The sequence below is a fragment of the Oncorhynchus clarkii genome, chromosome 33, assembly GCF_045791955.1.
Source record: "Oncorhynchus clarkii lewisi isolate Uvic-CL-2024 chromosome 33, UVic_Ocla_1.0, whole genome shotgun sequence".
Classification (NCBI taxonomy): domain Eukaryota; kingdom Metazoa; phylum Chordata; class Actinopteri; order Salmoniformes; family Salmonidae; genus Oncorhynchus; species Oncorhynchus clarkii.
The window spans coordinates 20,017,100-20,045,011 of record NC_092179.1 but is presented as its reverse complement, the minus strand read 5'-3'; the positions used below and the strand labels follow the sequence as shown (position 1 = coordinate 20,045,011).

The 27,912-nt window shown below is 46.7% G+C and overlaps 1 protein-coding gene and 1 long non-coding RNA gene across 3 annotated transcripts; one reads left to right on the top strand and one right to left on the bottom strand.

Moving 5' to 3' along the window:
• Nucleotides 1–1,507: 1,507 nt before the first annotated feature.
• Nucleotides 1,508–3,196, bottom strand: LOC139392603 (uncharacterized). The gene is made up of 2 exons (XR_011629716.1): nucleotides 3,121–3,196; nucleotides 1,508–2,803 (listed from the first exon to the last, which is right to left on the bottom strand). It is a non-coding gene; the product is annotated as an uncharacterized lncRNA (long non-coding RNA).
• LOC139392602 (golgin subfamily B member 1-like) lies at nucleotides 2,787–27,894 on the top strand. Of its 2 annotated transcripts, none has more exons than XM_071140694.1 (21): nucleotides 2,787–2,878; nucleotides 5,883–5,973; nucleotides 6,581–6,760; nucleotides 7,200–7,313; nucleotides 7,488–7,655; nucleotides 7,756–7,878; nucleotides 7,982–8,095; nucleotides 8,691–9,264; nucleotides 9,355–9,431; nucleotides 13,369–13,438; nucleotides 14,210–19,427; nucleotides 19,546–19,969; nucleotides 20,070–20,303; nucleotides 20,508–21,335; nucleotides 22,936–23,108; nucleotides 23,228–23,387; nucleotides 23,834–23,968; nucleotides 24,175–24,275; nucleotides 25,385–25,456; nucleotides 25,766–25,862; nucleotides 26,334–27,894. In XM_071140694.1, the coding sequence occupies exons 2-21, from the start codon at nucleotides 5,893–5,895 to the stop codon at nucleotides 26,472–26,474; spliced, it is 9,084 nt and encodes a 3,027-aa protein (XP_070996795.1). In that variant the 5' UTR covers nucleotides 2,787–2,878; nucleotides 5,883–5,892; the 3' UTR covers nucleotides 26,475–27,894. The 2 variants fall into 2 exon arrangements, with proteins under 2 accessions (XP_070996795.1, XP_070996794.1); XM_071140693.1 differs by having other exon boundaries at nucleotides 23,798–23,968; nucleotides 26,334–27,890.
• The last annotated feature ends 18 nt before the right edge of the window (nucleotides 27,895–27,912 follow it).

The following is a 27,912-nucleotide window of genomic DNA, read 5'->3' as shown; positions in this document are numbered from 1 at the left end:
TTGCATTCATATTTTTGTTCAGTATACAACAAAGAAGTTACTGCAAATACTTGTTTTCCCCTCACACATCACGTGTGTACTGCAATTGTTTTTTTTATCACGCTGCTCACCTCTGTAACACAGGAACTGTGGTGCCGTTTCCATCTTTAAAGGCTGTATCTAGACCAGGGGTGTCAAACTCATTCCATGGATGGCCGAGTGTCTGCAGGTTTCTCTTTTTTCCTTTTTTTTTTTCTTCTTCTTTTTTTGAATTTTTACCCCTTTTTCATGGTATCCAATTTCCAATCTTGTCTCATCGCTACAACTCCCGTACGGGCTCGGGAGAGACGAAGGTTGAAAGTCATGCGTCCTCCGATACACAACCCAACCAACCGCACTGCTTCTTAACACAGCGCGCATCCAACCCGGAAGCCAGCCGCACCAATGTGTCGGAGGCTACACCGTGCACCTGGCAACCTTGGTTAGCGCTCACTGCGCCCGGCCCGCCACAGGAGTCGCTGGTGCGCGATGAGACAAGGACATCCCTACCAACCAAGGCCAATTGTGCGTCGCCCCACAGACCTCCCGGTCGCGGCCGGTTACGACAGAGCCTGGGCGCGAACCCAGGGACTCGATGGCACCGCTGGCGCTGCAGTACAGCGCCCTTAACCACTGCGCCACCCGGGAGGCCCTGTTTTTTCCTTTCAATAGAGCCTTAAACAACCAGGTGAGGGGAGTTTGTTACTCGCTGGTGACCTTAATTCCTCTATTGAGTACAAGGGAGGAGCAAAAACCCGCAGACACTCATTCATCCATGGAATGAGTTTGACACCTGTGGTATACACTGAGTATACAAAACATTAAGGACACCTGCTCTTTCCATGACATAGACTGACAAGGTGAATCCTGGTGAAAGCTATGATCCCTAATTGATGTCACTTGTTAAATCCCCTTCAATCAATGTAGATGAAGGGGAGGAGACCAGTTAAATAAGTATTTTTAAACCTTGAGACGGATTGTGTATGTGTGCCATTCAGAGGGTGAATGGGCAAGACAAAATATTTAAGTGCCTTTGAATGGGGTATGGTTGTAGGTGCCAGGCACACCAGTTTGTGTCAAGAACTGCAATGCTGCTGGGTTTTTCACACTACAGTTTCCTGTGTGCAACAAGAAGGGTCCACCCAAAGGACATCCAGCTAACTTGACACAACTGTGCGAAGCGTTGGCATCCCTGTGGAACGCTTTCAACACCTTGAAGAGTCCATGCCCCGGCGAATTAAGTCTGTTCTGAGGTCAAAAGGGTGGGGTTGCAACTCAATATTAGGAAGGTGTTCCTAATGTTTGGTATACTCGGTGTATATGAGTGATTAAAATAGTGATTTAAGTACAGACAACCAACACATTTCCAACTGTAGGGATTATTGTTGGCATGATTTTGAACACAATGCTGCCATTCATATAGTATTTTCACAGTTTTTACAATTAAAATAAGTTTAAAAAAAGAATACAATAAAAGGAAACACAAGCATAGATAAAGACAATTCTGTATTTGTTCAACTCAATAGTGGTTAGAATTACTGATAGACAGTATAATGCAGGAATGGGAATAGTCTTGAGACTGACTGAACATAAATGTAATCGATTAGATTTGGTTCTGGGTGCCGAGATTAGAATGTGAAAGACCCATTCCCTGTCCGGTGGCCCTGGAAGCATACTTCTCAGTTATTTACAGTTACATGAATAGCTGGCTGTGGGACAAAATAGCTGCTTAGTTAGACCCCTATACTGTACATCCTATACATGTTACAAATGACAGTTCATAGGTGGGTAGTGTAGTTGAATTGATCCCCTTTAGAAAAGTGTTATAATACCAGAGATGTCTTTAATGAGTGAGTGTGTTTAATGCACGATTCTTCCCCTCCTGTTAGTGGTTTTGGAGAAGCTTTCCTTGAACATTATTCTAGCAGTTTATGATATGAAAATTCAAACATGTAACTTTCATATTGGCATTACAGCACAAGGAATACACATGCAACAGATACATGCATATACTGTAAAACACTAGACTGTTAGTAAGGAATTAAACAAAGAAATGAAAGACTTCAGTAAGGTGCTATTTCCATTCTACTTCAACTCTCTCACCACTGTTGCACTTCATTTTCCCAAAAGAGCAGTGAGATCTTCCGATTTGATGTCTTGAGCAGGCTGTCCGGTTAGTGCTAAGGTTAAAACTCTCAATTAAATCATTAAGACTTCTTCAAGTTTAAAGAGACTTGACATGTTTACTCTGGTCACCCTGATTTTGTGTCAGGGCTGGGGCAGATCTGCTTGGCAACCCCTCCACCGCCCCTTCTACGCCACCAATGCAGGTGTCTGTAGATGGAGTCAAAGACGGACACGGTGTACCGTGCAAACAGTGTGGTCCACTTTAGCATCTGCACGAACCAGTTCACAGAGCGACTCACAAAGGTCACAAACACTGTGGTGTAGTGTGCAAGTAGGAGAAGGCTTCGTCCAAGTTGTCTTCCATTGTTGATAATCAGATTGACTCGTGGGTCATGACCCGGCCCCATCCTATTAAATTCAGTTGTGTGGTTACAAATGAAAATGGTTAAGAAGGTTAATCATGGTATAAAAAGACCAAAACATTATCTTGTAAAAAAAACAGAGCGTTTTGGCGCATGTTGCACATTTTTCCTTAATAAGACAGTCTCTTGAAAAATGGTAAACGGTCGGAATTTACAGACATCCCCTTACTGTTGTGCAATCCTCCACTGGCCAATCGATGCTCTGCAAGTTGTTTCCGGGATGTTTGGTGATGTGGCTATGCACAGAAATACAGCAGAGGATATTCTTCAAATAAAAAGCAGAAACCGGTATCTGAGAAGCACTCATACAGGTTAGTCCCTCGTTCTTTCAACTATCAGCACACCATTCCCAGAGTTGCAGTTTAGAACAGCTGCCACACGCTCCAAAAAAACAAGGCACAGCGATATATTTAGCCAATTACTGTTATCCTTGTTAGCCAGCTAGCTAGCTGCTTGTCTACGTGCACTGAAAAGCTAACTCGCTGTTTTTATACAAGCGCAACCAATACAGCATCATAATTCCGATTTATGTATACACATCAAATACTCTTACTATGGTTGGAGACAGCACTGTCAAACTGTTCAGAAAGTAAGCCATCCATTTCTCCCTATAATCTTTGCTGTTCAGGAGTAGTGGGCAAAACGAAATGACGCAGCCGCAGTCGAATGGCCCTATTGTTCGGCAGTGTTCGGCTCTTCCAGTGACACTCGAACCTCGAGGCCCTCTGCACGAACTATCTGGGTCACAAAACAATAACAATAATGCCCGTTAATGTATGTTGCCACAGGTATATTATTGGCACAAAGGATGATTGAATGCAGTGGCGGTCGGTGCCGTTTAAGATGAGGGAGGATGATACATTTTTTTTATGAGCATGGCCTTATTTCTATTACAGCATATTGGATGACTGTCATTCACATTCCGTTCACCCAGCTCAAATCAAATTTTATTTGTCACATACACATGGTTAGCAGATGTTAATGCGAGTGTAGCGTAATGCTTGTGCTTTTAGTTCCGACCATGCAGTAATATCTAATAAGTAATCTAACCTAACAATTTCACAACAACTACGTTATACACACAAGTGTAAAGGAATGAATAAGAATATGTACATATACATTTATGAATGAGTGATGGCCGAACGGCATAGGCAAGATGCAGTAGATGGTATAGAGTACAGTATATACATATGAGATGAGTAATGTAGGGTATGTAAACATATAAAGTGGCTAGTGATACATTTATTACATACATTTTTCCATTATTAAAGTGGCTAGAGTTGAGTCAGTAAGTTGGCAGCAGCCACTCACTGTTAGTGATGGCTGTTTAACAGTCTGATGGCCTTGAGGTAAAAGCTGTTTTTCAGTCTCTCGGTCCCCGCTTTGATGCACCTGTACTGACCTCGCCTTCTGGATGATAGCGGGGTGAACAGGCAGTGGCTCGGGTGGTTGTTGACCTTGATGATCTTTTTGGCCTTCCTGTGACATCGGGTGGTGTAGGTGTCCTGGAGGGCAGGTAGTTTTCCCCCGGTGATGCGTTGTGCAGACCTCACTACCCTCTGGAGCCTTACGGTTATGGGCGGAGCAGTTGCCGTACCAGGCGGTGATACAGCCCGACAGGATGCTCTCGATTGTGCATCTGTAAAAGTTTGTGAGGGCTTTTGGTGACAAGCCAAATTTCTTCAGCCTCCTGAGGTTGAAGAGGCGCTGCTGCGCCTTCTTCGCCACGCTGTCTGCGCGGGTGGACCAATTCAGTTTGTCCGTGATGTGTACTCCGGGGAACTTAAAACTTACTACACTCTCCACTACTGTCCCGTCGATGTGGATAGGGGGGTGCTCCCCCTGCTGTTTCCTGAAGTCCACGATCATCTCCTTTGTTTTGTTGACATCGAGTGTGAGGTTATTGTCAACAAAACAAAGGAGGCTGAAGAAATTCGGCTTGTCACCAAAAACACTCACAAACTTTTACAGATGCACCATCTACAGCATCCTTTCGGGCTGTATCACCGCAATGCAACATCTATAGGTTTAGGCTACTACATGATACTCTAATTTTCCCGATACCCATTGTGAGGTTGCTACAACCTAGCCTATGAATGAAAGTTTACAAGGTAGAGAATCAAGGTGACAGACAGTGACACATTCAATACCGCCTTCCATACTTTTGCCTGCCTCTAGCTAATCTAGGGAGTAATCATTAGTCCAACAGTTAAAAATGTGAATTTTATTGGACAAATTCAGGTATTCCTATCCAAGTTTTGCTCCATTTAAGAACCGGTGGGCCTGGTGGCAATTAATAATTATATAAAAAATATTTTAAAAAGCTTACCTTGACTTGGAAGAAATCCAGTGTTGGTTAGCCATAGCCAGCTAGCTAACATAGCATCCCTCTTTGTTTGAGCTAGGTGTTTGAGTACATTAAACTAGCTAGCTGCATGCGCTAGCTAAGTAAGTGAAAGTAACAAAATAAAATACAACAAAATATCTCTCTCTCGCTTTTCCTTAATTTTTGAATAAATTATTTTGTTCAACTATTGTCTTTCTCTCTTTGAGTCAACTACTCACCACATTTTATGCACTGCAGTGCTAGCTAGCGGTAGCTTATGCTTTTAGTACTAGATTCATTTTCTGATCCTTTGATTGCATGGACAACATGTCAGTAAATGCTGTGATAGGTTTCTAGGATGTCCTCTGGACGTTGTCATTATTACTGTGTAAGTCTATGGAAGGGGGTGAGAACCATGAGCCTCCTAGGTTTTGTATTGAAGTCAATGTACCCAGAGGAGGACAGAAGCTAGCTGTCCTCCAGCTACACCATGGTGCTAACATACAGAGTGCTGCTGAGGCTACTGTCGACCTTCATTGCAAATGGTGTGTTTTCATCAATTATTTGGTGACGTGAATATATTTAGTATAGTTTGATCTAAAAGGGATAACTTTTTTTATATTTCACTACTTTTTATGAAATTCACTGAGGATGGTCCTCCGAGGAGCCTCCACTGATTGACTGTCCAGGAACCCTCATTCTATGATTTCACTGGTCTCAATTGTTCTCTTCTACTGCACTTATTGCCATTGATTATTTGAGTCAATCTATGTTTTTGTCTTAAAAATAAAAAATAAATAAATTGTGAATCATAACATAAAAGAGGCGCTAACGTTGTAAATGCATCATAATGCAAACTCCATGGAGATTTTTTTGATCCGGTTTCTGTATAATCACTTTGTGACAACTGCTGATGTAAAAATGTCTTTATAAATAATGATTGATTGAGATAGAACCCTCAATGTCAAAACTCTGTCTTGTACCACCAGTTTCGGCTACATGCTCAGCCGGCTGTCCCAGGGCTTTACCAACGTCCTGCAGGAGCTGTCTGGGGACGAGCCCCCCGATGGAGCCCCTCAGGTAAGAGAGACTCCCTCAACCCCTCACAAGCTTACATAACATGGCACATGTTTTCTGTCCTGGGCCCATATTTATCTATTGTGTGAGTTGTAGTGCTTAACTAGGATCAGCTTCTCTCTGTCCATAATAATCAATCCATTGTGATCTAAAAGGCAAAACTGATCAGCACTCTAACACATGGTCCCCCAAACTCGGTTCTGGGGTCCCCCTGGGTGCACATTTAGGTTTTTGCTCTAGCACTACACAGCTGATTCAAATAACCAATCACCATCATCACCAGTTTACAATTGGCTCATTCATCCCCCACCTTTCCCCTGTAACTATTCCCCAGGTCGTTGCTGTAAATGAGAACGTGTTCTCAGTCAACTTACCTGGTAAAATAACAGATACATTTATAAAAATAAATTATTATTATTTTATAAAAATTAATTATTATTTGAATCAGCTGTGTTGTGCTAGGGTAAAAACCTAAATGTGCACCCAGGGGGAGGGGGACCCCAGGACCCAGTTTGATAAACCCTGCTCTAACGGATCACCGTTGCAGGCCTTAATGTTCTCCAAGTCTCCATATTTGTATCCACTCTTCTTCTCTGTGGCCTTTTTGCAGGATATGTTGGTCCCCCAACTCCCCCCTGGAGATGCCCCCGGAGCCCCTGAGGAGTCTGGGCCTGGGGTGGAGGAGGAGCCCCTGGAAAGGCTGGCCCATCTGGAGCAGCTGACAGTGCGTCTCAAGGAGGTGGTCAGAGATAAGGACAGCCAGCTGGCCTCCTTCGAAAAGCAGCTCAAGGTGAGGCCTGGGTACAGGTGTGTGTGTGTGTGTGTGTGTGTGTGTGTGTGTGTGTGTGTGTGTGTGTGTGTGTGTGTGTGTGTGTGTGTGTGTGTGTGTGTGTGTGTGTGTGTGTGTGTGTGTGTGTGTGTGTGTGTGTGTGTGTGTGTGTGTGTGTGTGTGTGTGTGTGTGTGTGTGTGTGTGTGTGTGCGTGCGCCTATGTGTATTGCTATGACTTTTGTATGCGTGTGTGTGAGACATGGATGCAGTGGTTTTATATGGATGTGCCCTCAATGTATAGCTTAGATTTTCTTTCTGTCCTGTGTGGGTTGGGATCATGAAATATTCATATTTGATGCACTTCTTGTCAAATAAAGATTGTCGTCAGAAATCTACTGAGATGACGCTGTTGTTGCTGGACCACAAGTTTCGATGTTGTCTTTGTTGGTGTGTTTACAGAGCGAAAGGGAGACAGCGGGGGCACGCTTCACTAAACTAAAGCTGCAGGCCAAAACCAAGATGGCTGCTCTGAACAAACAAATTACTGACCTCAAAGGGCAGGAGGGAGCAGCAGTAAGTCCTTTAGCCGAGTTCAAATAACTCCATGTTCAATAAGCATAGTTCTGATGTGTATTTTAGCTGTAATGTATAGAGTTCAAATGTTGTAGATTCTTTACAGCCAGTTTGGTCTACACTAGACTATTTTGTCATCAATAACATTTTGAAATCCTTGTCTATTTCCTGAAGAGCTCTCCAGACAGCTCCTTCACCAGCTCAGCTCCTGCTGTGGAGGAGGAACTCCAGGAGCTGAGGAAGCAGCTCAGTGAGGTCTCGACCTCGGCGAAGAACCTCGAGGAGCGTCTCCAGATGTCCGAACAGGCCCTGTGTGAAAAGGAAGCCATACACACGGAGCAGGTGCCAGTTTTGTTGTCACTCAAACCATTTTGAAAGAAAATGTTCCAGATTGTTTAAAAGGGGGCCGTCAGCTGACTGCAGAGATGTGTCATGCGTTTAGGTTCGTGTGCTTCAGGCAGTTGTCTGTGAAAAAGACGTGCGTTTCCAGGAGCAGATCCAGAAGCATGAGGACGAGCTGCTGAGGGTCACAGTGCAGAGCCAGAACGACGCTGAGCTACAGCAGGTACAGACTTCATTCTCTGACTCATTCTACACTCCCTCACACAGGCCAGGTCCTATACACTGTTTTTAGCCTGTACCCAAGCCTTTAGTGTGTGTGTTGCTAGGCTCTACGTGCAGCCCAGCGACATTGTGAGGAGCAGGAGGAAGCCATGCGGTCACGCTGCCAGGTGCTGGAGATGCTGCAGGGGGAGCTGAACAATGCCGACCAGCAGAAACAGGTACAGACACGCTCTACTGTCCTGGTCAGTGTAGAGCCATAGTGGGAATGGTGTTTTCTCAATGAAGGCCCCACAATAGAATAACAATAGAATAACAATGCAACTGACTGACCCAAAATGAGCCCATCTGAAGAGACTGACACAGAGTACTGTATTACATTATTCACCAAGGTACTAGTGTGACAGCAGAGTGACACTGACTGACTAAGTACATTTGTTGATTGACAAATTGCATGTTACATAAGGGCTGAGGAGTAGACGCATTTCTCATCTAAATGCATAATCGCTGCTTTACTGGCACAGCCGAGCAGTTCTCATTGTAGATTCTACCGTCCCCGCCTTCATCTGTCTTTATTCTCTCTCTCTTTCTCTCTCTTTCTCTCTCTGTCTCTCTCTCTTTCTGCCTCTCTTTCCCCCTCTGCCTCTCTCTCTCTGCCTCTCTTTCTCTCTTCCTCGCTTTCTCTCGCTTCCTCTCTAACTCGCTCCCTCTCTCTCTGCCTCCTTCTCTCTCACTCTGGCTCCTCTCTCTTTCTCTCTCTCTCTCTCTCTCTCTCTCTCTCTCTGCCTCCTTCTCTCTGCCTCCTTCTCTCTGCAGATCCTCACGGCTCAGTTCCGCCAGATGGAGCAGGAGCTGGCTGAGGCTGGCAGGCAGAGGGAGGAGGAGAGACAGCAGTGGGCTGGGTGGTCCAGCCAGGCCGAGGCAGAGCTGGCGGCCCTCCGAGTCAACCTGGAGGCCTCCGAGCGGGACAGAGCAGCCCAGCTAGCCAGTCTGGAGGCCTCCGAGCGGGACAGAGCAGCCCAGCTAGCCAGTCTGGAGGCTTCAGAGAGAGACAGATCAACCCAGATGGAGGACCTGACAGTGAAACTGGAGTGGGCCACTAGAGAGCGGGAGGAAGTGACCAACAGAGAAGTAGCCAGGTTGGAGAAGGAGCTTGCTGCCTTAAGAGAGGAGCATGGAGAGGGGCAAAGGGCAGGAGAGGCCCTGGCTGAGTTGTTGACAGGCCTGCGCTCTCTGGCTGGAGAGGGGGCCGAGGAGGACATCCCTGTACCCACCGACCCGGCCCTGTGCCTGGGTACACTGGAGGCCCAGCTGGAGAGGCTGAGGGTGGAGCAGAGGGAGAGCGAGGAACGCTGCGCCCAGGTCACCCACACCATGGAGACATTGCAAGGTAAGGGAACCGAATACACTATCAAGCATTCATGATACCCTAACAAGCGGCTTGCTTGCAGCATATTTAATAATTTTGTTTTTCTTTCAGAACAACTGGATAAGCGCACCGCAGAAGGCGAAGAGGCAGTTGCTAGGATACAACAGCTGGAGCAGCAAATTGGAATGGTGAGCAGTCAGACGCACTAAATTAATTTAGGAGATTGTTACGACTACTAAATGAATGAAGGTAACACATGTTGTAAGCTTGTTTTGAATCCTGTAATAACAAGAAAATAAACATGAAAATGTACTTTGGGAGAAATAGCTTTAATGGTTTATTATCTGTGAACCCCAAATTACCAGACTCTTCAGTCTGTTGTATCCATTGCTAGATTCTCTAATGTTCTTTGTCTATTTTGTCTAACAGAAATCTCATAATTAAATTTTCTCAAACATACAAGTATTAGGCACCATTTTAAAGATAAAATTCCCGTTAATCCAACCACAGTGTCCGATTTCAAAAAAGCTTTTCGGCGAAAGCAGAACATATCATTTTGTTAGGTCAGCAACTAGTCACAGAAAGCATACAGCGATTTTCCAAGCAAAGAGAGGAGTCACAAAAAGCAGAAATATTGATCAAATTAATCAGTAACCTTTTGATATTCTTCATCAGATGACACTCCCGGGACAACATGTTAAATAATACATGTATGTTTTGTTTGATCAAGTTCATATTTATATCCAAAAACCTCAGTTTACATTTGGCTTTGCCTCCAAAACATCCCGTGAATTTGCACAGAGCCACATCAAATCACAGAAATTCTCATAATAAACATTAATAAAAGACACAAGTGTTAGTCACAGATTTAAAGATGTACTTCTCCTTAATGCAACCGCTGTGTCAGATTTTTTAAAAACTTTACGGAAAAAGCAAACCATGCAATAATCTGAGTACGGCGCTCAGACGACATACACAACCCAAGAATATATCCGCCATGTTTGAGTCAACATAAGTCAGAAATAGCATTATAAATATTCACTTACCTTTGATCTTCGTCAGAATGCACTCCCAGGAATCCCAGTTCCCCAATAAATGTTTGATTTGTTCCATAAAGTCCATAATTTATGTCCAAATTCCTCCTTTTGTTAGGGCGTTTAGTAAACAAATCGAAACTCACGAGGCGCGGGCAAGTCCAGTGGAAATGTCGGATGAAAATTCCAAAAAGTTATATTACTGGTCGTAGAAACAAATCAAACGATGTATAGAATAAATCTTTAGGATGTTTTATCATAAATGTTTAATAATGTCCCAACCAGAGAATTCATTTGTCTATAGAAAAGCAATGGAACGAGAGGTAATTTTCTCATGACCGCACGTCACGAGACCGAGGCTGCTGGCAGACCTCTGACTCATTCCCCTCTCAGTCCCCCTTCACAGTTGATGCCTGAAACAATGTTCTAAAGACTGTTGACATCTAGTGGAAGCCTTAGGAAGTGCAAGATGGCCCATATCCCAAACCTACAAACCTCAGATTTCCCACTTCCTGGTTTGGATTTTTCTCTCAGGTTTTTGCCTGCCATATGAGTTCTGTTATACTCACAGACATCATTCAAATAGTTTTAGAATCTTCAGAGTGTTTTCTATCCAATACTACTAATAATATGCATATATTAGCATCTGGGACTGAGTAGGAGGCAGTTTACTCTGGGCACACTTTTCATCCAAACGTGAAAATGCCCCCTATCCATAAGAAGTTAAGTTGGCGGGATGTCCTTTTGGTGATGGACCATTCTTAGCGCACATGTTAAACTGTTGAGTGTGAAAAACCCAGCAGCGTTGCAGTTTTTGACACAAACCGCTGTGCCTGACACCTACAAACATATCCTGTTCAAAGGCACTTAAATATTTAGTCTTGCCCATTCACCCTCTGAATGGTACACATACACAATCCATGTCTCAATTGCCTAAAGGCTTAAAAATCCTTCTTGAACCTGTTTCCTCCTTGTCCTCTGCACTGATTGAAGTGGATTTAACAAGAGACATCAATAAGGGATCTTGCACCTGGAATCACCTTGTCAGTCTATGTCATGGAAAGAGCATGTTCTTAATGTTTTGTACACTCAGTGTATATTTAAGCAATAAGGCAAGCGGAGGTGTGGTATTTGGCCAATATACCACGACTAAGGGCTGTTCTTATGCACGACTCAACGCGGAGTGCCTAGACACTGCCCTTAGCCGTGGTATATTGGCCATATATCACCAACCCCCGAGGTGCCTTATTGCTATTAAAACCTGGTTACCAGTGTAATTAGAGCAGTACAAATAAATGTTTTGTCATACACATGGTATAAGGTCTGATATACCACGGCTGTCATCCAATCAGCATTCAGGGCTCGACCCACCCAGTTTATAATTGGCATTGTATTTTAGGTTATTGTCCTGCTGAAAGGTGAATCTGTCTCTGTTGGAAAGAAGACTGAACCAGTTTTTCTTCTTGGATTTTACCAGTGCTTAGCTCTCTTCCATTTTTATCCTAAAAAACTCCCTAGTCCTTGCTCATGACAAGCATACACATAAGATGATGCAGTCACCACCATGTTTGAAGATATGAAGAGAGGTACTCAGTGATGTGTTGTGTTCGATTTGCCCCAAACGCAACCATTTGTATTCAGGACAAAAAGTTCATTACTTTGCCACATTTTTTGCAGTTTTACTTTAGTGCCTTGTTGCAAACAGATATGTTTTGGAATATTTGTATTCTGTACAGGCTTCCTTCTTTTCACTCTGTTATATAGGTTAGTATTGTGGAGTAAATACTATGTTGTTGATCCATCCTCAGTTTTCTCCTATCACAGCCTATCACATTAAACTTGAACTGTTTTAAAGTCACCATTGGCCTCATGGTGAAATCCCTGAGCGGTTTCCTTCCTCTGCGGCAACTAAGTTAGGAAGGATGCCTAAATCTTTGTAGTGACTGGGTGTATTGATTCACCATCCAAAGTGTAATTAATAACTTCACCATGCTCAAAGGGATATTCAATGACTGCTTTTACAATGTTTATCCATCTACCAATAGGTTCCCTTCTTTGCAAGGCATTGGAAAGCTCTCTGGTCTTTGTAATTGAATCTGTGTTTGAAATTCAATGCTTGGCTGAGGGGTAATTGTATGTGTGGGTTACAGCGATGAGGTAATCATTCAAAGATCATGTTAACCACAATTGTTGCACACAGAGTGAGGCCATGATAACTTATTATGTGACTTGTTAAGCACATTTTTACTCCTGAACTTAGTTAGGCTTGCCATAACAAAGGGGTTGAATACTTATTGACTCAAGACTTTCCAGCTCTTAATTTTTAAATAATTAGACAAATGTCTAAAAACATAATTCCACTTTGACATTATGGGGTATTGTGTGTCATCCTGTGACACAACATTTCCATTTGAATAAATGTTTAATTCAGGCTGTATCACAACAAAATGTGGAATAAATCAAGGAGTGTGAATACTTTTCTGAAGGCACTGTATGTTCAATCTAATTGTTAGACAATCCCCTTTCCAAACAGAATTGCTGACAGTTCGTAGTCACAATAGAAAATGACAAACCCCCCCAATAGACATTTGTGCTGTATGTGTGTACAGTCTGATACAAAATGATCAATTGGTGTGCTGTTATTTCACTGTGCTGTGAGGACTTCCCAGTCAGCACATTGAGTGTCACACACTTATTCATGTGGGGAAGTCTCTCTGGTCTCTGCCCTGACTACTGGGGCAGGTCAGTCGGCCACGATCTATCTCAGAGGGGACATCCTGAGGGACAGAGACAGCGGTTGGGTTTAATAATGCTGAGGCAGAATGTCCTCCTGTCATTTGGATCAAGGCAATGCTAATCGCCTCTCCACTGATCCTCTGTTATGACTGCAGCCATGGGCTGACCTTCACACCCAGGCTCATCATAACTACAGTGTAACTATTGTGTAACTACAATACAGCTGTGTGAAACTGTTAACTCACATCATTTTGAATGTAGTCCCACTTCAATGTGATTTATCTATTATTAAGTCATAAGGTTTACACCCTCTGTGTGTTCAGAAATAACTCAGGCGTTTGTTTTTCACTCCTAGGCTGCTCGTGAGTCAATGGCCCAGTGTGTGACTGACCCGGCTGTGGAAGACGTGACTGATGCTGAAAAGGGTAAGGAGACCTATTTTAAGATGTGTGTTTTTATTCTCTGAATCTGAAAGCCAACCACCAGGACCAGTCATACATCTGAAAACCAACCACCAGGACCAGTCATACATCTGAAAGCCAACCACCAGGACCAGTCATACATCTGAAAGCCAACCACCAGGACCAGTCATACATCTGAAAACCAACCACCAGGACCAGTCATACATCTGAAAACCAACCACCAGGACCAGTCATACATCTGAAAACCAACCACCAGGACCAATCATACATCTGAAAACCAACCACCAGGACCAGTCATACATCTGAAAGCCAACCACCAGGACCAGTCATACATCTGAAAGCCAACCACCAGGACCAGTCATACATCCTGCCAGCAGCACACACACCCTCTATTGATGTGTTTGCATAGGATTGGACTGTGCTGTCACAGGCTTCGCTGACAACAGAGTTTGGTATAGTGACGCAGATGCGGTTACAGGATTACCCATTTCACTGTCTGTGACTAAACCTGAAAGACTGGTGGTTTAGTAGACATGTTAACAGTATTGACAGTATGTTGACAGTATGTCAATAATCATCTCAATTGTTAACATTTAGAAGCAAAAATCTGAATGAATCCATAATATATAGGTCTAGTCATGAACTACTGGGAGGTGCCAGTGGTAGGGTTGAATTTTAGTTCCTGCATGGGGTACATGAAAAATATCTGTTTTAATTGTGCATTTTGTGATTATTATGCTGGCTATTAATTTTCCTCTTTATTGATTTCCCCAGCCCAAATATTGGCTCTGGAGCAGCAGCTATTGGAGAAAGACCATGAGTTGGCTGCCCTGCGAGAGAGTCTTGTGCTGGCTGAAGAGCGGGGCTCAAATGATGCATTCAAGGTAATCTCTGATCAGATTCTAGACCAGCGTGTGGACACTGCCATGGCCCTCTGCGACAGTCCTACAGTGCTGCCAGACCTCTTAGAAGACACACAAGAGGAGGACACCACCCTGGTGGCAGAGGATAGGTCAAGCCTGTCAGTCTCCGCTGATAACGAGAGCAGTCCAGAGCTCATTGAATCCCAGTCTGACTCTCCCGGAGAATCTAAGGGGGCCTCCTCTGATGAGATGGTCACGAGCAGTGACTCCGAGGTGGCCCACAGCAGCTGGACCCTCCTAGAGGCTGTGAACCAAGATGAAGGTCAGCAGTCGCCTCCCATACTGCAGGGCTTTGGCCAGCTCCAGATGCAATCCTGGGAAGAGAACAGCTCTGAGCAGGAAACATCCACAGTCCAGGTGGAGTCCTCATCAGTCATCATCCGTGAGACTGTGCAGGTGCACCTCAAACAGCAGGGGGTGACCCTCTCTGACTCTGCCCCTGGACAGGTGTTTGCCCAGGCCCTGGCAGATGAGATGCAGAACAGGTACAGTGAGCTCATGGCTGAGCTCCAGAGATTGAGAGAGGCTGCCTCAGAGTCACAGGAGAGAACCCAAGGCCTTGAGGAAGAGATTCGGTCCCTGGCAGCTGCCAAGGATGAGGCAGAGTCCCAGGCCCAGAGATATGAGGAAGAGCTCCAGTCAGCCAGGTCAGAGATGGACACGGTGGCCCAGCACAGTGGCTCTGAGTTGGAGAGGCAGAGCATGGTGATGCATCTCCTGGAGGAGCAGCTGGACAGCCTGCAGACAGAAGGCAGCTCCAAAGATCAGAAGATCCAGGCCCTGCAGGCAGACCTGGACGAGGCTCAGCACTCTCTCTCTGAGCAGGAGGGCCAGGCCAGGATGCTGAGCACCCAGCTGGAAGAAGGGGAGATCACTTCCTCTGAGCTGGAGCAGAAGCTCCAAGACATGGAGGCCAGCTTGCTGGAGTTCTCTCAGGCTAGGGACATGGCCAAAGCTGTACTGTCTGAGAGGGACACTGAGATTAACGAGCTGCAACTGCGTATTACCCAGAAAGAGCAGGAGATGATGGAGCTGAGCAACGGCTTGTCTGCCAAACTGCTCCAGACCGGTGAGGAGATGTTCCTGATGAGCACTGAGGTCAAGAAACTGAAGAAGCAGATATTTGAGCTTGAGAAAGCTGGAGAAAATGAGAAAGCGACAGGGGAGAGTCATGTAGAGGATAGTGATGAGCTCACTAGTTTGCGAAAGGACAAAGAGGATCTGACAACCCAAGTGGCCACCATTAAAAAGAGGTTGCAGGCAGCCCTGGTGCAGCGCAAAGAGCTGATGAAAAAAGTTGCGGCGTTTGAGAAAGAGGCAGATCAAAGGAAAGGACAAGTAGGGAAAGCAACGGAGGAAGCCCCTGCAAGTGTACCAGCTTTAGAAAAAGACAGAAAACAAGAGGTTATGGCAATTGAAACTACTCTCGAAGAGTTCAGACAAGACTTGAGGTCCAAAGAAGAGGTCATGGAAGTTTTGGAACAGAAAATCAGCCAGCAGGATCAGGTTCTGGAAGAAACACTTGAAATGACCAGAAGGCTGAGTGAGGGAGCTCAGCAGACTCCAGAGGCTGACACCTCATCTGAAATCACTGGGTTGCAGTCCCAGGTGGCCTCACCGGAGTCAGATTGCGAAACACTGCAAAAGAAACTCCAGGAGGCCCAGGACTCTCACAAAGAAACCATCCGCATGGCCAAAGAAAAGGACAGGCACCACCGCGAACAGCTTAAACAACAAAAGGAAGAGTACAATGGGCTGTTGGAGCGTTTGGAGGAGCAGGTTGGTGAACGAGATGGGCTGTTGACTAGACTGAGCGAGCTCAAGGAACTGCAGGCACAGAAAGAGGTGAGCACAGAGAAGGAAATACATGCCGAGCTGGAGACCAATGCTGCAGTGGAGAAGATTGAGAAGCCAGCTGCAGGAGATTGGGTCCAGGAAGACTGGGTCAAATTTTCAGCTCCTGAGAATGAAGCACAACAACAACAAGGTGATAAACCCATTACCAGTGCCGAGGAACCCTCTCAGTTACTTTCAGCTGACATTGAGGCCTCATTACAAGCTCTGAAAGAAGAGGTCCAGGCTGAGAAGGCATCTTGTACAGAGTTGGAGGGCCAACTGCAGGAGAGTCAGGCTAGCCTGTCACTCAGGGAAAGTGAGCTTCTAGTGCTGGGCAAAGAGCTGCAGGCCCTGAGAGAGAAGGAGAGCCAGATTGAACATGTCTATGAGGAGTTGGAGGCTCTGAGGGAGAAGTGTCTCCAGGCTCAGACCTATGCAGAAGCTGTGAAAGCAGAGTTGGAGGCTGCAGCCAAGGGAGCCGCATCAGACTCCGCTGAGTCCACCATTGCCGTCCTGCAGACAGAGGTGGAGGACTTCAAGCAGTTCCTGAGCAACAAGAACAATGAGATCATGGAGCTTAGCCAGCAGCTGGGTGAGCAAAGCTCCCTCGTCCAGTCTATGCAAGAGACAGTGTATGAGAAGGACCAGTCGATCGCCTCCCTGCAAGAAGGCCTGAGAGCAGAGAAGGAAAGGAGCCAGAGACTGGAGGCCGAGGTCCCCCAGAAGCAGGAGGAAGAGAAAGGCAGCGAGGCCAAGATCCTGCAGCTTCAGCAGAAGCTCAAAGCTGCCCTTATCTCCCGCAAAGAGGCCCTCAAAGAGAACAAAAGCCAGAAAGAAGAGTTGGCCTCCACTGATAAAGTCATCACTAAACTGCAGCAGAGGATGGAGGCTAGAGAAGTCGAGCTGGAGAAGCTGAGAGCAGAAAGAGAGAGGCTGATAGAGGAGGTCGATCGGACCTTGGTGGAGAACCAGAGCCTTGGGGGATCTTGCGAGAGCCTCAAGCTGGCCATGGAGGGTATGCTGACAGAGAAAGACTTCTGTAAAAGAGAGGCAGAGTCTGCCAGAGAGGAGGCTGCCCGGGCATGCAGAGAATGGGAGGACAAGGTGCATGGGATGAAGGATGAGTATGAGACTCTGCTAAAGTCCTATGAGAACGTGAGTGATGAGGCAGAGCGTGTGAGACGTGTGCTGGAAGCTGCTAGGCAGGAGAGGAAGGAGCTTGTTGCTAGAGCCAGGACCCACGAGGCAGCCAAGCAGGAGGCTGAACGGCAGAAAGAAGAGGCCCAGAAAGAGGTGGACACTGTCAAAGACAAGATGAGGAAGTTTGCCAAGACCAAGCAGCAAAAAATCATGGATTTAGAGGAGGAGAATGAGAGACTCCGAGAGATGGATGAAAAGAAAGGAATAAGAAGAGAGGACAAGGCACTCAAAGGAGAACTTGAAAGACTCAAAGAAGAGTTTGAGGCTCTGAAAGCTGATTTGAATGCCACTACGGCACAGAGGGACTCCTTAGAACAGCAGGGTGTTGAGTTAAGGGAGCAACTAGCCCAAGAGCTAGAGAAAGGGGATAGATTAGCCCCAGATAAAACCCCCAGCTCTGATGATGTAGTGGAGGAGACTATTGTTGCCCAGCAGCCTAGTACAGTCATGACTAAAACTACCCAAGAGCCAGTTAAGAGCCAGCCTCAGGACATAGAGCCACATAGTCAGGCCATAGAGTCTGAGGTAGCTCCACCTGAAACGCCCTCTGTTGAGGAGATGGTGAAGACCGAAATAACTGAAAATACACAGGCCCTAATTGATGAGAAATTGAGCAAAATGGAGGAAGCCCTACAGTCAGAGAGGGAACTGAGGCAACAGCGCGAGGCTGAACTCACTGCCGAGCTGGCCTCTCTGGAGCAGCGCCTTCAGGAGAGTAAAGAAAAGGAACAGACCCAGAGAGAGGAGCCAGTGAAGACGGACATGTCTGAAAGTGAACTGGCCACAATTGAGGGAAAACGGAGGGAAATGGAGGCAGCCCTACATTCAGAGAGGGAACCGTGGCAAGAGAGTGAGGCTGAACTCAAGGCTGGACTAGCCTCTCTGGAGCAGCTCCTTCAGGAGAGTAAAGTTAAGGAACAGAGGCTGATGGAGGAGAGCTCTAAAAGGGAAGCCCAACTCCAGGAGCTCCACAGCAGCCTGGAGGTAGAAAAGGACGACCTAGAGGAGTGTCTGATGGACCAGCTGGCCCAGCTGAATGGCAGCATCGCCGGCTACCAGCAGGACGCGGCAGACAGCCGGGAGCGCCTTGCGGAGCTGCAGCGGGAGGTGGAGAGACTGGAGAGGGAGCGTGCCGAACTGGAAGCCCTGGCCGAGAGCGAGAGGGACCGGGCAGCCAGGCTGGAGGAGGACAAGAGGCAGGCCCAGAGAGAGAGGGCTGAGGCAGAGGCCGAGTCAGGGAAACAGAGGGAGCTGGAGCAGCAGCTGAAGTCCGCCCAGAGGGTGAAAGAGGGCAGCCAGAGTCGGGCAAAGCAGCTGGAGGAGCTGCTGAGAGAGAAGCAGCTGGAGGTGCGCCAGATGCAGAAGGACTGCATCCAGTACCAGGAAAGGATCAGCGAGATGGCCAGGGAGGGCAAGGCTTTGCAACTGGGCAGCAACGAGGTCCACAAAGAGCTTGGGCAAGCCTATCTGGAGAGGACCAAAGTCACAGACGCTTTGAAGAAGGCTGAGGCTGAGCTATCTAGCTGCAAAGCCCAGCTGGTTGAGACCCAGACAGAGGCCAGCCAGGCCAAAGCTGAGAGGAGAGCCTGTGAGCAGACCGCTCTACAGAGAGAGGCTGAGTTGAAAGCAGAGGCAGAGCAGAGCCTGGACTCTGTGAGGTTCAGGCTGGGAGCTGAGCTGAAGCAGATTGAGCTGAGGTTGGAGGAGTCTTACCGGGAGAAGGAGAGAGAGGAGGATGCCACCCGGGAGGCAAAAGAGCTGGCTGACACCGCTGAGAGACAGGCCCAGCAGATGCAGGCCCGTCTGGATGAGTCTCTGGCCCGACTGGCTGCCTTCTCGCGCTGTATGTCCTCCCTGCAGGACGACAGGGACCGCGTGCTGGATGAGACCCGGCAGTGGGAGAGTCGCTTCAACAGCACCCTCCAGGGGAAGGAGGCCGAGGTGCGGGAGGGAGAGACCCGATCCAGAGATCTGGCTGAAAAGCTGCAGAAAGAGACCGCACAGAGAGAAGAGCTACAGCTTACAGTGGACAGGTAAAAATGGCTACTGTTCCTGAAAAAGTCAATTAATTAAATTGCCCCAATTTCCTGCCAGGTTTGTGATACACTATGCTGTGTTATGTAATGTGTTTATTTCTTATTCTTTGTCCAGACTGCAGAAAGCAGACGAGCAGTGGCAGCTGAAATGGGAGCAGGAAGAGAAGAAGCTCCGTGAGAACCAAGCTGCCATGGAGCAGGAGAGGGGAGAGCTTCAGAAGTCCCTAGCCCAGACCATGACCTCCCTGGCTGACACTCGCGCCCAGCTGGCTTCCCTGGAGAGCGAGGCGGAGGGGCTCCGCCACAGAACCCAGGCCCTGGAAGAGGCAGTTGGGAAGCTGCAGGGAGAGACCAATGAGGTCAGGTCCCAGCTGAAGGAGAGGGAAGCAGAGGGAAGGAGGCTGGGCCTGAGCGTGGAACAACTGGAGACAGACCTGCGCTCCTCCAAGACCCTGACAGAGAGCCTGCAGACAGCGCTGTGTGAGAAGGAGAGGAGAGAGGTAGAGCTGCTGGGGGAGAAGGAGCAGGCCGTGACACAGGTACGCATCACTTTTATTTAATCTCTGCTTTATGACAATGGAAATGTTTAAACCCATTCCCCTGCATCTTCTTGACTGTTTACATGCTTGCTCCACCCAGGCTGCAGAGGAGGCCAGGAGGGAAGCTGACGCCAGGGCCCAGGAGGCTGAGAAGGAGCTGGAGGAGAGGAGAGAGGAGGTGCGGTGTCTGGAGGACCGGCTGCGGAAGGCAGAGGAGGAGAGCAGCCACAGCAAAGCCAGGCTGGACGCCTTCACCAAGGCCATGGGCTCTTTACAGGACGACAGAGACAGAGTACTTGGCATGTACAAACAGCTGGAGGAGAAACATCTGCAGGTAAAAAAAAACAATGTTAACACTCATGTGTACAGAGGCATAAATGACAGGTCAAGAAGAGATTCTGTAGACCGGTAGTAAATGTTTATGTACACGCATGTCATCGACATGCTGAAACTGTAAGTAGTGATAGTACTGTAGAATGTCTTCCTCGTGCCCCAGTTGTATAACCCATCCTTCTACGTAATGGGTCTGTTGTCCCAGGTGATGATGGAAAAAGACGCTCTTATCCAGGAGGCTGCTGCGGAGAATAACAGTCTGAAGGAGGAGCTGCGCTCCCTATTGGTCCAGAGGGACGACCTCCACGCAGAGAAGGCCAAGCTATCTGCCCAGCTTCACGGCTACAGGGACGACCTTACCCAGGTCCTCACCATGAAGGAGTCCCAGCACAAGCAGCTCTTGTCCGGCCAGCTGGAGCGCATCGCTACCCTGGAGAAGGAGAGAGCTGAGCTAGAGGCTAAGATCAAGAGCCTGGAGGGAGGGGAGGCTTTTGTTCAGGCGGTGGAGAGGGAGACACTCAGCCAGGCTGGTGATAGTGGAAACAGGCAGGTGAGAGACGCTCCTGGGGCGGAGGTAGAGAAGCTGAGGGAGCAGCTGCAGGCTGCCAGGGCCCAGGTGGAGAGCCTGGAGGAGAGCCTTGCCAAGGAAAGAGAGGTGCAGGAGGCTCGGCAGAAGGAGCTGAAAGAACTGCGTTGGGAGGGAGGGGTGACGCGCACGGAATCGGAGACAGCGGCTGAGAGGGTGGCTGAGCTGGCCCGAGACCTGCTGAGCATGGAGCAGAGGCTGTTGGAGGAGAGGGAGGTGGCCGGCCAGCTCCGGGCCCAGAACCAGGCGTTCGGCCAGGCCATGGCGTCACTGCAGGGCAGCAGGGACCAGGCACTCAGCCAGGCCCAGGAGCTCAGCCTCAGACTGGAGGAGATGAGCAGGGTAGGGGGCCAGCAGACACCCACCACAGGCCATGGAGGATCCACTGCGGAGGTGTGGGGACTGAAGAACGCTCTATCAGCCCTGCAGAACGACAGGGAGAGACTGGTAATCAACCAGAGTTATCTCCATTTAACACAAAGTATTCCATAAAAGCATTATGTCGTGTCTTTGGCTATGCCAGATTAAGTGATATGACATGCTATTCTATAAAATCATTTATCTGTAATTAATATTACCTGATTTAAGCTAATCATGTAAGTGTAATTAACTAGAAAGTCGGGGCACCACAAAATAATGTTTATAGAGCTGTTATCTTCTGAATAAACTCTTAAAGACCTGGTAATCTTTTACCTCAATATCAGTCAATATTTAATCGTCACCTTATTCAGTCTCATCTGAAAGTTGTAAATTCTTGGTTCTCTTCACAAACCCTGGCTAAACAAGTTGAATCAGCAATACATCATTTGGTTTAATTATTTATTTACAAAATACCTAAATAACACAGAATTACATCTACACAGAATGGATCATACATTAATTACAAATGATGTCATAAAGGAAAAGGTCCCTTGCGGATGGAACACATATGATTGCTGGTTACACAGAGAAAGGGGGTTGGGTTTTGAATGAAAGCGCGGGAAGACTGAGTAACAAAGGGAGAAGCTAATCTATTATAAATACAGAATCTTATGCATTCTAAATAACCGCCCATTTGGAAAAAGAAAATGCAAGGAATATTTACTCTGAGCTGCGGTTCAGTAGGTTGGTCGTAGATGGAAGATCGGGTTGCCCAGCAGGGATCTCTTGTTCTCTGAAGAATGTCTCTGGTGGTAAACTGGATACGTTGTAGTATCGTTCTGTGTGTTAGACTGGATATGTCGTCCGTCCTTTCCTAGCCCACGTTTACAGCGGCTGCTGCTAACTCAACGGCTAGGAGTGAATAAGAGTTCAAAGTTCATACCAAGTTGCCATACTTTTAAGCTCATGCTATATTCTGGCTGGTATGGTCGAAATTCATCCTTTCGGTGTGTCGATCGTCACCTTCACCTTGAACACGATGAATTTCGTTAGGTTATTATCTGAGCCCTTTTAACGTAGGACCGTCGTCCTCACGTCCTCGGAACAGAAAGTTGGATTTTCGTCAACGGGCTTATATCGGGGTGACGAGAAGGGCGTGTTTCATAGTTTACAACCAATGTCTGTTCACTTGGGCGGGGCCTCTAAGTGAGCAGAGTTTCTCTATGACAAGCCGTTCTCTCATTTAAGAAGCTAAAATTACATTTAACCTTTTCACAAATAGTTTCAAGTCCATGTGAATCTGATAACTAGAATGTGTCGACTTTCCAAGATACAGTTTGTCATCCTGTCATTAGTAGTAATGTCTCAGACAACAACTGATCTGAGATCATATTCATCAAACACATATTTCCAACTGGTTGGATTACCGAAATATGGTTCCGTTTCCCACCTTTTGATGTTACCAGACTCTCTATGTTACAAAGGCTTTACAAGAGTCAACTCTATAAAGTAGAGAGAGAAAAGGGGAAAGGTATTTATGGGGGTCATAAACCTCCCCCAACAGGCCAATGTCATGACAACTACTAACACAACCACAATGGTAGTGATGTCATAACTTATCTGTATATAGTGTTTTCATATACCAGTATCCACAGTAACACAAGCTTTGTTTCTCCCTGTCCTATAGTTGGAACAGCTCCAGCGGCAGCACTCAGAGCTCACTCGACTGGGAGGTGGAGAGCTGTCTAGACTCAGCCAGGAGCTAGAGGAGGAGAAGAGGAGGGCTGATGAGATGGTGGACAGGATGAGGGAGCTAGACAACCTGAGGCAGAGGGAGAACCAGGAACTAGAAATTCTCAGGTGAGACATACTTCATAAAAAGCTGCTTATGTTATTTAAAATCCAAACATTCTTAATCATGTTTAGAGGTATATGAGTGACTATGCCTTGGCTACATAGGTATATCTGTCTCTGTCTAGGATGGAGCAGGTTGACTGGCAGGCCCAGGCAGAGCTCCTGAAGCAGCAGACCCTGGCCACCCTCTCAGACCGTGACCAGCAGGTCCGCCAGCTCGGTGCCATGTTGGAGGAGGCCCGCGCCACCAGGCCCAAACCACCGGAGGAACACCACCAGAGACAGGTGAGGAGGAGGACACCTCTAAATCTGAAACTGATAACGACTGTACTTGGACCAGGCATTAGTGAGATGGCAGACTGCTGTTCATGTCCAAATCAAATTGTATTTGTCACGTACACAGTTTACAGCGGGTATAAAAGGTGCAGTGAAATCACCTTTTTCTGGACCATTCTGACAACTACCTCTGATCACCCTCTGACTTACAATACTAAATGACATGGTTGGATGAAAGTTACTTCATTACATGAATCTGGATTAGATGATTACATATTCCATCTATGTGTCTCCCTCTGGCTCTTTCCTCTTCATTTCTCTTGCATGCCCCTTGTCCATTTTCTTTCATCGTTTCCTCTCTGCTTCTTCTTCGTTCTTCTGTCTTTTGTGTGCGTGCGCGTGCGCGCGTGCGTGCGCAGTCTGCTGAGCCCGTTGCTGTCCCTCCCTCTCCTCAGCTCTCACATGTGTTTGAGGAGAACCGCCATCTCTACTCCCAGTTCCAAGGCAGTTCCCAGAGGCTAGACGAGGCAGAGAGCCGCTGCACTGCCCTCCAGAGGCAGCTCCAGGAACTGCACGAAGACAAGCGCAAGGTCAGCACGCCCTTGGATATCACTCTGCTCTGATTCATTCACTGTCCCTAGTTGATACATACTGAACATATGTTTTTAAAGATAATGTGTCCACTATGGCACAGAGGAACTAGATTTACACATTGACATCTCTGGAGCGATTTAAGACTCTACTATAGGGATTTCTACAATGTTTAGTGATTTTTACTATTTTTTGTGGCCCCCAGGGGACAGGGGAAGTGGACAGTGCCCCCGGAGCTCCTCAGCAGCACAGTGGCCCTTCAGAGAGCGAGAGCCTCAGGGTGGATTTTAAAGAGCTCCAGCGCAGGTACCAGTTCTCAACCCCACGACACCCCCCTTTAAAAACGCATACAGTACACACACACACACACACGTTCTCTCTACCAATGACCAAAACACACACCCATACAGTACACACACACGGTCTCTCTACCAATGACCAAAACACACACACGTATACAGTACACACACACGTTCTCTCTACCAATGACCAAAACACACACACATACAGTACACACACATGGTCTCTCTACCAATGACCAAAACACACACGCATAGAGTACACACACACGTTCTCTCTACCAATGACCAAAACACACACGCATACAGTACACACACACGTTCTCTCTACCAATGACCAAAACACACACGTATACAGTACACACACACGTTCTCTCTACCAATGACCAAAACACACACGCATACAGTACACACACACACGTTCTCTCTACCAATGACCAAAACACACACGCATACAGTACACACACACGTTCTCTCTACCAATGACCAAAACACACACGCATACAGTACACACACACACGTTCTCTCTACCAATGACCAAAACACACACGAATACAGTACACACACACGGTCTCTCTACCAATGACCAAAACACACACGCATAGAGTACACACACACGTTCTCTCTACCAATGACCAAAACACACACGCATACAGTACACACACACGGTCTCTCTACCAATGACCAAAACACACACGCATACAGTACACACACACGTTCTCTCTACCAATGACCAAAACACACACGTATACAGTACACACACACGGTCTCTCTACCAATGACCAAAACACACACGCATAGAGTACACACACACGTTCTCTCTACCAATGACCAAAACACACACGCATACAGTACACACACACGTTCTCTCTACCAATGACCAAAACACACACGCATACAGTACACACACACGTTCTCTCTACCAATGACCAAAACACACACGCATACAGTACACACACACACATTCTCTCTACCATTGACCAAAACACGCACGCAAAAAATGAACAATAACAAACAGAACAGACACAACAAACCCATTCAACACCACACAGCCCCAGCCCATGATAACGCAAGCATGTCTGACATGCTAATGTGTCCTTTCTTTGTGCCTGTCAGACTGGATGAGGAGCAGCAGTATAGGGTGGCTGTGGAGGAGCAGCTAATGGCCGCCCAGGACCGCCTCAAACTGTAAGAGAGTTATCACAGCTTAGTGTCTCCTGTCACATGACAGGGGTCATCCTCTGCCTTCCCCTACAGCTCTACACTCACTGACACAGTATGATTCTAATGAGGAATGAGCATGTCAGCTCGCTGCTATGACTGTCAGGCTCTATAGAGATGCTCTGCTCTGAGATCTGTAGAGGTACTGTGTTGATAATGGGATTATTGGCCTCAAGTCATCGTTTGGCATATTTGTGTTGGAACTTATCGGAGTGCTTTCCTGTGTGTGTCAGACAGTATTTACTCAGTATCTCTCTCCTCGCTCACCTGCCGTAGGATCAACCAGGGTGAATGGCAGTCGGCCCATGAAGGGCAGTTCTCTGCTTCTGAGACAGCTGTCCTCATTGAGCCACCAGGAGGCTCTGTCACCCGAGTAAGTACCAACCAACACCCTGGATTATTTACACAGCATACATATCTGAAGATGAAATGTCCATTCACCATTGTCATGTAAGAATGGTCTGTTCCTCCTCCTCCTACTACTACTACTACTACTACTACTACTACTACTACTACTACTACTGCCTCCTGTAACTGTCTATACTTCTCTCTCTCTCTCTCCCCCTCCCTCTCTCCCCCTCTCCCTCTCTCCCTCTTTCCCTCTCTCTCTCCCTCTCTCTCTCTCTCTCCCTCTCTCTTCCCCTCTCCCTCTCTCTCTTCCCCTCTCCCTCTCTCTCTTCCCCTCTCCCTCTCTCTCTTCCCCTCTCCCTCTCTCTCTTCCCCTCTCCCTCTCTCTCTTCCCCTCTCTCCCTCTCTCTCTTCCCCTCTCTCCCTCTCTCTCTTCCCCTCTCCCCTCTCTCTCTCCCTCTCTCTCTCTCCCCCTCCCTCTCTCCCCCTCCATCAGATTCGGGGGAGCAACAGGCCAGGCCTGATGAGAATGCTGCGCGTGTCCTTCTGCTCTCGCCAGCGCACACCCCTGCTGGTGTCCCTCTACCTGCTCACCGTGCACGTGCTGCTACTGCTCTGCCTGGGGGGTTACGTTTAGGGCCCCCTCCACCCCTTAGAGACTGGGAGAGGAGAGAGATGGAGAGATAAGACATGTGACACAGACCCTCCCTCCCCTCTCCAAGACCGATATCATATTACTGTTACATTCAATACTGTAGAATAGGAGAGGACTCGTCACACACACACACACGGACCATGCACTTTTGATACAACAAAAAAATAACGGAAGTGTGTCTTAGCCTATTAACCAAAGTGAAGTTTTTTTATATACTGGGAGTCAAAAACATCCTCTGCCATCATTGATTTTATTCAATATTTAATATGTTACCGTTAGCGTACATGATCAGTCAAATGTTATTGTAGAGGAAATGAGAAGCAGTATTGCACTACCTCAGAGCTGTTGTTTGTTAGACTTCTATAAAGGGACGTGGATATTATGCATCTTTAAATGTACCTGGGGGAACTAACATGAAATGACACTATACAGTAGATTTACACGGTGTTTAGTTTTTCAGACAGTTTTATATTAGTGGTGGTTTAGGTGCCTTTAAATGAGGAGAATAAAGGATCACTTCATGTCTGGATGGAGTGAGGGTTAGGATCTGTGGATCTGTTCAGATCTCTCTCTCTCCTATGTTCTCAAGTACAATGGACACCAACTGAAACGTGTACAACCTGCTATGAATACATTCCCACAAACATCTATTTATTTAATTTTTCTTTTTCCTCTCGTTTTCTCTGTAATTAAAGAGAGGGCACCGTCATTGGCATATTTGACTCCTGTAGTATTTGTATGTCGTATGTACAGTATGTATGTACTGGATATGGGTTATCCAATCAATTCCCCAATTTCTGCCATTGTTGCACAGATGAGGGTTTTATTCTATTGATTTTATGGCAGATTCATTTGCCATTCTGGTGTAATGTTGTCCATTCCAGATGAAAACGTGTTGGTGTTTTTTCTGTGACACTACAAATAATGTCCATCCAATCTATGATTCCTATAATTTAGCATTATTTATTGCTTACGTATTCAAACCGCATAATCTACTACAATGTATGGTGAACACAATACTGCTGGGGAAAATAACTAGTCAAAAACGTATTCTTGTTGTCTGTTGTCCCACTACACATCTTGTGACTCACTTGTCCTCTGTTAACTTCTATTGTAAATGACCTTGTACTGTGCTGTACAGATTGAAATGTGATGATGATACGTGTTTTTCAGCACAGCACACTGGGAAGTATAGGGCTAGATGTGTACCAGTTATTTTGAAATGGGACCCGTTAGAATATAACGGGTGGAAAGATGAGACAAAAAATGTGAATTACACATGATTTATGACCTTATGAAAACAACTGGTGCAAAGTCAATCTGGTGTCAAATCTCTGTATGATAAGTGTTGGTTACTCTTGGGCTATTTTTTTAAATTAAATATATTGGGAAAACAAATGGATGTTTATTACGGAATGAG

Bases quoted from the DNA above. Each gene is read 5' to 3' on its own strand.
- LOC139392602 (XM_071140693.1), top strand. From the start codon at position 5,893: ATGCTCAGCCGGCTGTCCCAGGGCTTTACCAACGTCCTGCAGGAGCTG. The intron at 9,265-9,354 runs GTAAGGGAACCG...TTTTTCTTTCAG, and splicing joins CACCATGGAGACATTGCAAG to AACAACTGGATAAGCGCACC. The intron at 25,457-25,765 runs GTAAGAGAGTTA...CACCTGCCGTAG, and splicing joins GCCCAGGACCGCCTCAAACT to GATCAACCAGGGTGAATGGC.